Source organism: Bos javanicus, chromosome 12, assembly GCF_032452875.1.
Source record: "Bos javanicus breed banteng chromosome 12, ARS-OSU_banteng_1.0, whole genome shotgun sequence".
Taxonomy (NCBI): Eukaryota; Metazoa; Chordata; class Mammalia; order Artiodactyla; family Bovidae; genus Bos; species Bos javanicus.
This window is the reverse complement of record NC_083879.1, coordinates 66763129-66775138: the sequence shown is the minus strand read 5'-3', so window position 1 is coordinate 66775138 and position 12010 is coordinate 66763129. Positions and strand designations below refer to the sequence as shown.

The 12010-nt window shown below is 35.1% G+C and overlaps 1 protein-coding gene across 6 annotated transcripts in view; it reads right to left on the bottom strand.

The window, feature by feature from the left end:
• Window positions 1-12010, bottom strand: part of GPC5 (glypican 5) — a 1566851-nt gene that overhangs the window by 535200 nt on the left and 1019641 nt on the right. For 4 of the 6 annotated variants that reach the window (XM_061435202.1, XM_061435204.1, XM_061435211.1 and 1 more), the window contains one exon: window positions 4816-5830. The exons of the other annotated variants lie outside the window; for them this stretch is intronic. In XM_061435202.1, the coding sequence (XP_061291186.1) occupies window positions 5601-5830 (230 nt within the window). In that variant the 3' untranslated portion in view covers window positions 4816-5600. Of the gene's footprint in view, window positions 1-4815; window positions 5831-12010 lie in introns of those variants that run through there. 6 annotated transcript variants of the gene reach the window in all.

The window sequence follows — 12010 nt, the reverse complement described above, 5'->3', positions numbered from 1 at the left end:
AAAAAAATCTGATAGTAAGATAATTAACAATTTTGATAGCTCCTGCCATTAGATCAAATGAGAATATTGTGAGAATTGTTCTCACAATTCCCATCTCTTCCTCCTGAATCAATATGCCTATTGTGGGTTTTTACAAACCTTAATATGAAAAGTCTTCCAACTGCTAATAGTGACTCCTTCATTTTAAGTTACAATCCACATTGAAAACTTTGCCAGCAAATTTCGTGTCTTCTCCCTCAGACTCAACGTTATGACCTACATTTCCCACATAACGTTAGATATGCCTAGTTCATTTGAACCATATATCCAACATAAATTGTCACTTTTCTTAATAATTTCCCTTATCTCCTTGTACTTAACTCTCACCTGATCACACTTCAGTGTTGATGAACTTTCTTATGCATCTTTTATTTTGCTGTCGTATTGTTTCTGGCTAGTATCCAATTATAAATTGCAAATTCCCAAAGACAAAACAATTAAATTCCACTGTAATTTTGCAACAGAATATAGCACAAGACTGTACATTTTATGGATAATCATGTCTTATGGGCAATGGGATAATAAATGGGATTAAAAAAAAAAAAAACAAGAACCAAATGATCTTTGTTCTCTTTCTAGATCCTTAAATTAAAAAGCAAAGCTTCTCAGAGTTCTGAGATTTCTCTGGAACAACGATTCTCAAGATGTGGTCCTTGGACCATCATCATCTGAGAGCTTGTCAAAAATGAAAATTCTTGCCCCTTTCATTCACATACTGAATCAGAGGGCAAGAATTTTAACCCTGTCACATGGTGATTCTGAAGCAGGCCAAGTTTTGGAACCAGTATGGTATACTCTTAGTACTGCAAGTATGGTCCACGGAACCAGAAGTTTTGGCATCACTTGGTAGCTTGTCCAAAGTTCAGAATCTTAGGCCTCAACCCAAACCTGCCAGATAAGAATCTATATCCTAAATAAGAATCTGCTTGGGTGATTTGTTTGCATATGAAAGTTTGAGAAAAGTTTGTCTGGAGAATTTCACTGTGCAGAAATTATCAAGAAAAATCAACCACCCATTTTATTTTGTTTCTGGTCCGAGAGGAGTATGTTACTAGCTCTGCTATTAAGAGTCAATCGTGCCCATCTCTTACTAACTAGGAGTTCACCACCATCATGTCAAGAGTTTAAGATCAGTCATTATGTATTTACACCACAAAAATCAGCAAATACTTCAAAAGTCAGAGCCTCCCACCCCTGTCCGCTGCTTTACCTGCATGCCAATGGTAAGACAGGTCATTTTATTAAATCTTAATCTAAAGTATGGTATATTTAGCTGACCAGGAACCAGAACTTTTTGAATCAAAACTTTATCCTCTTTTTGAAAACTTCTACTGGCTTATATAGCAGTATGATTTTAACTAAGGTTTTAATCTGTACTGTGGTTTCTTTCTGTTAAAAGAAAAATTTCCAAGTTTGATTCTATAGTTATTGAGAGGGTTAATAAATTCACAGTGGAGCTCAAGTTTTGATACTTTAGTAGGAAAATTGCAACCCAAGGTCAAAGCAATATGTTATAATATTAATGGAATTATTGAATAATTCCAAGAAAATATGAATGGCATTTTAGTAACTACATTCAGCAACATTATACCAATCATATTATTATGAATTATTCAGTTGTGTGAGACTAACCATTCTCCTTCCTTCACTATTAATCAGATGAAGGAACATTACTGTGACCTTGGTTAGTTGTGGTGGGATTTGTACCTTTTAGAAAGAGTAAAACGAAACTAGCTAGAGCTGATTACTATTTTTCTATATTAGCAATTTTTATTAAAACAGACTTTCTGATGTATAGAATTTCATGGCCATAACCTTAATACTGTGCTTTAAAAGAATCTTCTTTGTGAGGTATGTTCAACAACAGAATGCTATCAGAAATATAAAAGCCTGTTAAAGCTAGAAAGAGATTTACAGTCACAAGGCATGAATAAAGCATCTGCCAGAAAACAAAACAGAGAGATCAAACTTCCTAAGAAGCTTGGACTAATAGACCCAAGAGTTTTCCCTGGGCTTCTCATGTGATTGTAAGACGTGAGAATAGAGACAGTTGATAAATGTTTTCAAGATTTGCTGTTTTCAGTGGTTCACTGTCAGTGGTTACTATTTCTTTCTGCAGGGAGAATATGATATATAGCTTATGAAGGAGGACTGTGGTCAATTTCATAATTTCTGACATACTAATAAAAGTATAACAAAGTATTCTATGAATTTTTTGCGTAGCAAGTTTTCCGGAAACTCATGTATTAACCTAGTGGATGGCATTGCCACCTATGTTTTGTGAAGCAGAAAAAAATTGTATTAAGGGGCTATTCACACTAAACCCCCTGACTTTACAAACAGAAACACAAGAGTATACTTCAATAACTGCCCTAGATTTAAAACTAATGTTTCTTTACTATTTACATTGTTGTTGTTCAGTTGCTAAGTCATGTCCAACTCTTTGGGACCCCATGAGCTGCAGCACGCCAGGTTTCCCTGGCCTTCACTATCTCCCTGAGTTTGCTCAAACTCATGTCCATTGAGCTGATAATGCCATCCAACCACCTCATCCTCTGTCACCCTCTTCTCCTTTTGCCCTCAATCTTTCCCAGCATCAGGGTCTTCTCCAATGAGCCAGTCCTTTGCATCAGGTGGCCAAATATTGGAGCTTCAGCTTCAGTACCAGTCCTTCCAATGAATATTTAAGGTTGATTTCCTTTTAGAATTGACTGGTTTTTATCAATATTCTACTTCCAAAATATTTCATTTATAATAAACTACAGATTACCCAAAAAGCATAGATAATGCATTGTAATGATGTAGGTATTTTCATGCTCTATAACATGATATACGAACAAAGATAATACCTGAAAATGTTGAGTTCATCTGCTCTTTTCAATAATTAAAGGGTCTTTTAAAGGTGAGATTTAGTCAAGACAAAATGATTACTTCAGAAGACAGTGTTCAAACAATATTTTTATTTTTATAGAGTCTTTATCTCTCAATACGGTTGTCCGCATCACAGAAAAATCATCTTACTTTTCAGATAGGAAAATAATGAGGTCAAGGACAGTGCCACATAATTGGCACAAGATGGTGGATTAATTCTCATCTGAAATATTTTTAGTAAGTAGCATTGTAAGCCAACAAAAACAGTAATTTTCTGTTTTTGTTTTGTCATACTTTAGTATACCATAATGTAACAGAAGTTTCACTTGAAAAAATTATATTTAATTTGGGAGGAAACTGCTGATATTATAAGACCATGTGAAAAGGCAGGTTAGAATAAATTAATACTTTTGGGGAAGATAAGGGCTGTTTTATTTACTTTTTCTTTGATATTCATGCAACATTTTAGTGCTTCACATTTTGAAAATTATAGAAAATACACTATGTCAATAAGGACACTTTCAGCTGTAAGTTTGTAAGCTAGTGTCTCAAAATAGTGAAGATTCAGTGTAATTCTGTTCTATTACTGCTGTAAAACATAATTACAAATTCAGTACCTTTTTTAAAAATCAGTTATCTCAGTTTCTGTGGGTCAGAAGTCCAGGAAAATCAGATACTGTTCAGAATCTCCCAGATGTTTCTTTCTTGAGGCTCTAGGTGAGAATTCCTTCCTTGGTTATTTGAGTAGTAGGCAGCATTCAGATCGTTGTGGTTGTAGGAATGAGGTGGCCATTTCCCTGCTGGCTGTCACCTCAGGGTCAGTTGTAGCTTATAGCAACTATTCATAATCCTTGGCCTGTGGTCCTTTCGCCATCTTTAAAGCCAGCAACACCCAGTTGACTCAGTCTTGCGCTTTGAGACTCTCCTGCCTCTCCTTCTATTTTATCTCTGCAACCTGTACTCTTGCTTTCTACTTTTATGGGCCTACATAATTACATTTGGCCCACTGGACAGTCCAGAGCACTAACTGTATTTTAAGGTAGAAGTAACTTTAATTTCATATACAAAATCACCTTTCCATCTAATGTAACATATATAGGCATAACATGAAGGGATAAAGGATATGAAGGCCAAAATTCTACCTATCATATTCACAGTTCATAATAAGTGAAGCAAAAACCAAAAGAAAACATGCTAAGTATCTCTGGGTGATGAAAATTAACAAGAAAATCTTTATGAAAATGTATTATGAAATATTAATTTTAGTGACTAAGAAAGTAATATGAATTTCCCAACAAAATATTATGATCTAATCACACAAAGTATATGGTGTGGGAAAAAAAAAAAAATAAGAACTCTTCCAGGGGAGAAATACTGATGATACATACATTTACAGTCAATGCACTTTGGACAGTAACTGCCTTCTAAAAGAGTGAAACACAACTAAACATTATAGTAGTAAGTGGATGCTGCTAAGTTGCTGCTAAATCGCTTCAGTCATGTCCGACTCTGTGCAACCCCATAGACGGCAGCCCACCAGGCTCCCCCATCCCTGGGATTCTCCAGGCAAGAACACTGGGGTGGGTTGCCATTTCCTTCTCCAATGCATGAAAGTGAAAAGTGAAAGTGAAGTCGTTCAGTTGTGTCTGACTCTTCTCGACCCCATGGACTGCAGCCCACTAGGCTCCTCCGCCCATGGGATTTTCCAGGCAAGAGTACTACAGTGGGTTGCCATTGCCTTCTCCGTTAGTAAGTGGATAATGCTTGTTAAACATATTTGGAAGTGACTCAGTTACTTTTTTTTTTTTTATTCTTAAATTTAATAATTTTAAAACATGTGTTCCCCATCCTGAACCCTCCTCCCTCCTCCCTCCCCATACCATACCATCCCTCTGGGTCGTCCCAGTGCACCAGCCCCAAGCATCCAGCATCGTGCATTGAACCTGGACTGGCATCTTATTTTCCATTTAACATGTTAGATAAAAAGGATTGACATGCCAATATCTTGTTTCTTTGTATCTTAAAATTTTTTAAGCAAACCACTGATTTCCACTTTTTAGAGAAAATTAAGTAGATGGAGTTTCCCTCCCATCTTAAAGAATCATCAATTTTGCTGATATAATTGGCACCCTTATCCCATCTTACAATAACTCTACAGTAATGATGCCCTGTGCATTTTGCAATTCAGAAACTACAAATCTATTGACCCTTTAATAGAAAATAAATTAAGCATTTTGCATTCAAATCTCAGTAGGTGAACAACACAGTCCTCTTGTTAAAATTCATGAACATAAGAAAGAACCAGATATTTTAAGTTATAAGGGACTAGAAGAAAACAGTTTTAGTAGCCTTCCCCAAGCCATGGCCATGAAACATTTCTACACATTTCATCAAATTATTTCATATTCATCTTTTATATAGATTTCCAAGTTTGTTTTAGCCAATCTAATGTTTCAGTGCTCAGCTAAATTCTCTATACTCAGAAATACCACTTATAATTACATAAATACATTCAAATTCTAAGCAGTAATAGGTGATACCAATAAATCTTAAATTCTAAAAAAATCATCATCCTTAAATTTTAAAATAATGATTTAATGATTTTAGAGTGATGGAGAAGCCTTCTGGAAAAGTATTTACTAAAGTAGTGTTAAAGAAGAACCTGCCTGAAAACACATATTTGACAATGCCTAATGGACTATAAAGAAAGCTGAGCACCAAAGAATTGATGCTTTTGAACTGTGGCGTTGAAGAAGACTCTTGAGAGTCCCGTGGACTGCAAGGAGATCCAACCAGGCCATTCTAAAGGAGATCAGTCCTGGTTGTTCGCTGGAAGGACTGTTGAAGCTGAAACTCCAATACTTTGGCCACCTGATACGAAGAGCTGACTCATTTGAAAAGATCTTGATGCTGGGAAAGACTGAAGGCAGGAGGAGAAAGGGACAAAAGAGGATGAGATGGTTGGATGGCATCAATGATTCAATGGACATGAGTTGGGTAAACTCTGAGAGATGGTGACGGACAGGGAGCCCTGGAGTGCTGCAGTCCATGGAGTCACAAAGAGTCGGATACTACTGAGAAACTGAACTGAACTGAATGAATATCAGACTACATAGGTTTATTAAACACTTGTTGATTTTCTTTAATAGAATCAGAGTTAGCATTTGAGAGTATACCATAAATCTTTTTCTGGCCTTTAGCAGAGTACTTATTTTGGTATCTTGTGAAATTATACTATAAAAATCAATTCTAATTACTACATATAATACAACACAGGCAAAAGATAGGGAAATGAAATGTTAATGGTAAGTGATTATGCATTAAACTGCAAGGATTTTTATGATGAGAAGTTCTGAGATTTGATGCTATCACTACTCTTAATTCATTTTTATTGAAGTTCATTGAGCAAATAGCTTAAGACCCATAAAGCAGTTTTCCTGGAATAGTTTGTGGTACTGATATCCAGTTTTATTCATTCAGGCTTCACTTATTGGGTGCACATTTGATTCAGTGGACTATATTGGATGTGCATGCGTGTTAAGTCATTTCAGTCACGTCCGACTCTTTGTGACCCTATGGACTATAGCTTGCCAGGCTCCTCTGTCCATGGGATTCTCCAGGATACTGGAGTGGGTTGCCATTCCCTCCTCCAGGGGATCTTCCTAACCAAAGGATGAAATCCGTATCTCTTTCATCTAGCCTGCATTCGCAGGCAGATTCTTTACCACTAGCGCCACCTGGGAAACTCCTATTATATGGGGTACCAAAGGAAATACAGCAACAAGACATTAGAAATAGTTCTAAAGATGCAATGATAATATGACAGTTATTACATTAGAATCTAATAATCAACTGTCTTACATTTTTACTCACTGTCATCTTTGTGAGGGCTGAGATTATATCTTTCTTATCGTGACATCACCCCAGGCTCTCCTAGTGCTTTGCAAACAGTTAAGTGTTCAACAAATATTATCTTGATGTGTTTGGTCTATGAATGAGTTCAAATTTTATGTGGACAAATATCACTGAGATGGTGCACAGGGAAAGAGAAGTCAGTGCATAAAGTTCATGCCTGACTACAACACCTAAAGACAGTTTTTCTTCTCATACATGAAGAACATTAACTGAAAGCCAGTAATTACTCTTCTCCCTGGAAAACTAAAGGGAGTCCTCAGTTCAAAAATATGTATGCCTGGCTTTAGTTAATTAGTCTGACTCCAGCTTTTCAAAGGAATATAAAGTTGATACCTAGCATTTTAAAGTAATTTAAATAATAATTAACTCATAAGCTATTTGTTACTCTTACAAACTTCATAATTCAGGATTTTATTTAATTTTTACCAGTTTGTTTCTGAGGTTATGAGTACAGTTTCCAGCTCACTGGTGATAATAAAAGATCTTTAGTAACTGAATGCTTTACTGCTTACCATTCCCACAAATATAACTGATTTATCCATCCTAAAAAGGGTCTTGGAAGCCCTTTCACATACACTGCCCTCATTTCCATCACTGAGGAAAATCCAATGTTTGCTATTTTTCATATTTCATTCCAGGTCACAAAGATACTAGAGAAACTTTTTTTTTTTCCCCAAAAAATTGCCTTACAAGTTAAGAAGGAAATGGAAAACCTTTGTAATTATGCAAGTAAATAGGATATACATCCAGAATTTAAGGGTCTTAGGGTGGAAGTAAAAAATGAAAAAATAATTTTAAAATAAAAAATGACATGATCACTAATCTGTTATATAGTGAGTACAAAGTATCTCTTATCAACCTCAGATTTTGTCACTGATATTATGAGAAAGGTAAAAAGTGACAAGAATTTGAACAAACAAAGTAAAATGCTTTAGCTGCTGAAAATATCAATAAGCATATCCATTAGAATGTCATTGTTTTACAGAGAAATTTTGTGGCAACAGAACTCCAACTATGTAAATGAGCCAATGACCTTCTAAACATTACTTTTAGTGAATGCATCAGGGTGATTAAAATTAAATATGGTTTAAGTGTGATAGTGATGAATTTGTTTATAAATTTACAGGATATGGGATAGATTAAGTCTCACAGCTATGAAGCTATCACTCTCTGTTGTTTTAGAAGCAGATAGTCTAACGTTACCAACTCTGCACTTGGGAGTTTTCTGATTAATGTGGTCGGTTTTCATCTTTTTCCGTTTTGTATTTGGTTGTTTCTTTGTATGCATTACCAGTATAGATGCGACATGTAGCAACAAATCAAATGGATTATTAATATAGCTGTTCTGTCTGAAATGAGTGTAAAATGATGATTCAATACAGAGAAGTTCAAACTATGCTTTGAAGTAAAATAAATCTAGGCAACAATAATGCTGAAAGTATACCAAGTAAACTGCAAATCAAATATTTTTGCAACCTGTCAATTCCCAAATCCTCTGTCGAACTTTTCAAATAACAGAACTGTATTTGTGTGATATGTGCACTAGTCTTGAAGCACTAATGCCAATGTCTGAATAATACTACTATCAGAGTTTCAATCAAAAAATGAAATTTGTGTTGATGGCTGGGTGACATTTTTTTCTTAGGTATAGTGCTGAATGCTCTAGATGTACAAAAGAAAGTAATCTTCTGTCTTCTTTTCTGACAAATATTTAATAGAACAGCAATAGCTGTAATAAGTGTGGGTGGCCTTAACTTTCAATTGCAATGTCAGATAAAACACTCAAATCCAAGTCTATCTGTTCAGACACTCCGTTTTTTTAAAAATTAAACCAGAATTGCCCTTATAAAATAATGTTTTAACATCTATTAGTGCACTCAAGATGTGAAGAATTTCAGGAAAAAAAAACTTAATGATGCAATAATGCTAACTTTATTGAGGCCTTCTATTACTCATGTTTGCCTGTGTTAATGAAAGTTATTCATGAGGCACTCATTCCTACAGGGTACTAAACCACTAGTCAAATAAATTACAAATTAAAAATGTTAAGTGGAATATTCATCCAATTATAGGGAGACAATAAGGGAGAAAACCAGAATTGGAGTAGAGAGCTTTTTGCTTTTACATATATTGTTTTTGAATAATAGTTGCAGAGCTTTATTTGCTGTCTTTTACAATACATTGATATATTTTACTCATATAATATACTTTACTTTATATTATTACTCCTCTGGGAATACATGGTTTAATTGTTCCCTATTCTCACAGACTCAACTGGAAAAGGAAAGAGAGACATTAAACTTATAGGAAGACTGCTATATAAGTCTATTTAGGATCAATGCTAAATCCTCTATTAGCAAGATGAAAACATATTTCCAAAATCAATGTTGAATCTCAAGAGTAGAAATATACCATAATATCACAATCTCTAAACATGATGTCCTCTACAATTTACTAAAATTAGGAAAATATTTGAAAATCAGGTTCATGCCTTGTTATAGTCAGACATAACCTAAGGCCAGTTTTGTGTTTCTAGCACATTTCTTCAGGAAACACTAAGTATTTAACTACAGGAACTATAGGCTTAGTACAGTGCTGCCCACCAGAGGGCAAAAGATGAATGAGTCCATATCCTAGTAAACCCTATAGGGTATCATTGCAGAATACTACCAGTGTAGTCATCTGAATTTCAGTTTTCACAAGCCAGATTTCCAATTTTCAAATTTACAAGCTTAATAAAATACCTCTCAGCTCTTTTATTTTATATCTTCTATTTCTCTCCTAGTCACGCACATGCTTTCCTCTACTATCGTGAACATATGGAGAGTAACTATAAGCATTGTTTTGTCATCATTGTCTACTAGGCCCATCAAACTTTTCAGTCTGACGCCATTTTTATTTATTTATCTCCTAAATGTGGATGACATTTTCATTTCTTTGCCTACCAGAGTACTTGTGATTGTCACTGCGTATTTTACAATCTTAGTTGCTGCATTTTCATGTTTTTTTAAAATGTTGACCTTCGTTCTGGCATGCAAATTATTTGAAAATAGTTAAATGCTTTCAAGGCTTGTTTTTAAGTTTCATAAAGGCAACTCAAAAACAGCTTTCATTTAGGGCCAACTTAACCCCACTGATAAGAGAACCTTCTGACAATTCTACCAAATAACCTGTGTGTTATAAGATTTCCATTCTGGTTGGTGGGAACAGGAACTATTCCAATATTTTTCTCTTAGATTTTGGGTAATTCTCTCTTCTGCTTTTGTAATCAGCACCAAAACAAAGACTTGAGGGTCACTCTCTTCATAGGGCTTTCTCTCTCTCCTTCCATCTCTCTCATCCTCCATCTTCTCTGATATTTGTTTCACAAATTCTAGCCATCTTGGCCTTCAGGAACTCTGGCTTCTGCTTTCTCAACTCACTGAGACTTCTGAGGTCTGTTTACTTCCCTTTCCTATACAGTGGCCTGGGAAAGCTAAGCAGTGAGCTGAGGTGCCTGTAGTTCTTTGTCCATTTCCCTTCCCTTTGCTTTTATTTCCAATGTATGAAAATCATTGTCTAATCTACATCATCTCTTTTTCGAGTTGTTTAAGACATGAAGCTAAACTTGATTCCTGTTACTTTGTTTTGGACAGAAATAGAAGGATATCTGAGATCTTTGTGTCTGCATTAAAGGGATATTGGTCAAAACCTAAGACAAGAGTTCAGCTACTTTTAGCAAACACAGCTTGTTTAACATGAAGAGCAATGTATGAATTGAGAAATGGATATTCAATCCTATGCTTTCTGTGACATCTCAACATCTGACACTTGCACTCGGGTTCCTGGTGATGACAGAAATCAAAGACCAACAAAACCCACCCTTTCTCCTCTGTTGGGATAAATTATGTACTTGAATTTTAAAAGGCAGAAGAATTGCTAGTGACTGTGCTGAGAAAACAAGGCTATGTAAGCCTCTTTTATAACTAAAATTAATGACTGAAATTGTCTTGGCCAATCTCTCTCTGTTAACAGAGCTAAATCTCCTTGTCCTGGTCAGTCAATCATCTTTGCCTCTCTTGATAGAGACTAAGAAGAACCAGTTAACAGTCTTTGTGGTCACATTTTAACACCACCAAACGATCTTTTGATTCTTATTCATGTGTTTTATCTTTACTGTTTCCACATTTCCACAAATTTGTCTCTATCTTCTAATTTTCTTCAGTACAATAACAATATCCACTCTATAAGCTTTCTTATTTATGGACTGAATGCAGTTTTTTACAAAGCAATCTTTGCAATCTAATAAAAATGAGAGAACAACCACAAATGCTTACACAAACTCACTTATACATCTATAAGAGCAATGTGAGTTACAGAAAGGTATAAAACTTTCACTGAGTGAGAAGATAAAGTAGAAGAAGATTGTTTCGTTCTTCTACATTACCTCTCCCTAAGCTAAAGGGTTAGTAGTACAGTAATAATTATTTTTTATTATCTCAATATTATGATCGAGGAACTTGCCTCTAAAAAGATTAAAAAAAAAAAAGATTTAGAATAAGGACTATAGCAAAAATGCAACGTTTGAATTTAAACTTCTGTGTCTTGTATTTACACAAATTTATCCATGTAGATCACCAGCTGTTTAAGGTATTGCCCAAGTCAGACATAGGAATGTCAAGCAGAACTCTGAGAAACATCACTTTACTTTCCAGCAACTCTACTAATGGATTATTAGATATAATTCTAAAATCTGTTTAGATTTGTTGAGCCAGGTCTTTGTCTTCAGTTTATTGATAAATGATCAGCATCCTCATTCTGCACAGGGACACTTTCCACTCCTAAAAGCCAAGAATATTATCCTATTCTTGGACTGTCTACATCTCATTTTTTACAGGTTATATTGTGGTTGAACTCGGAAGCTATCCACGAAGCCACAAACTTCAGTCCCATGAGACACAAATTTATTAGTAAGTTGTCTTTGGGGAGCAAAGAAACTATTCTCTCTCTCTCAGCTCATGTGATTTCATAAATATGACAGCTTTCTTCACCTATAGGTCGCCCTGATCAAAATATTGATCCATAATCTTAAGTAGATATGCAGAATTTAGAATCTAACTACTCTGTTTTTGTAGGAGGAGCCTGAAACTCAGAGAAATTAAATGTTTGGCTTCTATGGTAAGCCAGCATTGTAATTTGCCCTGAT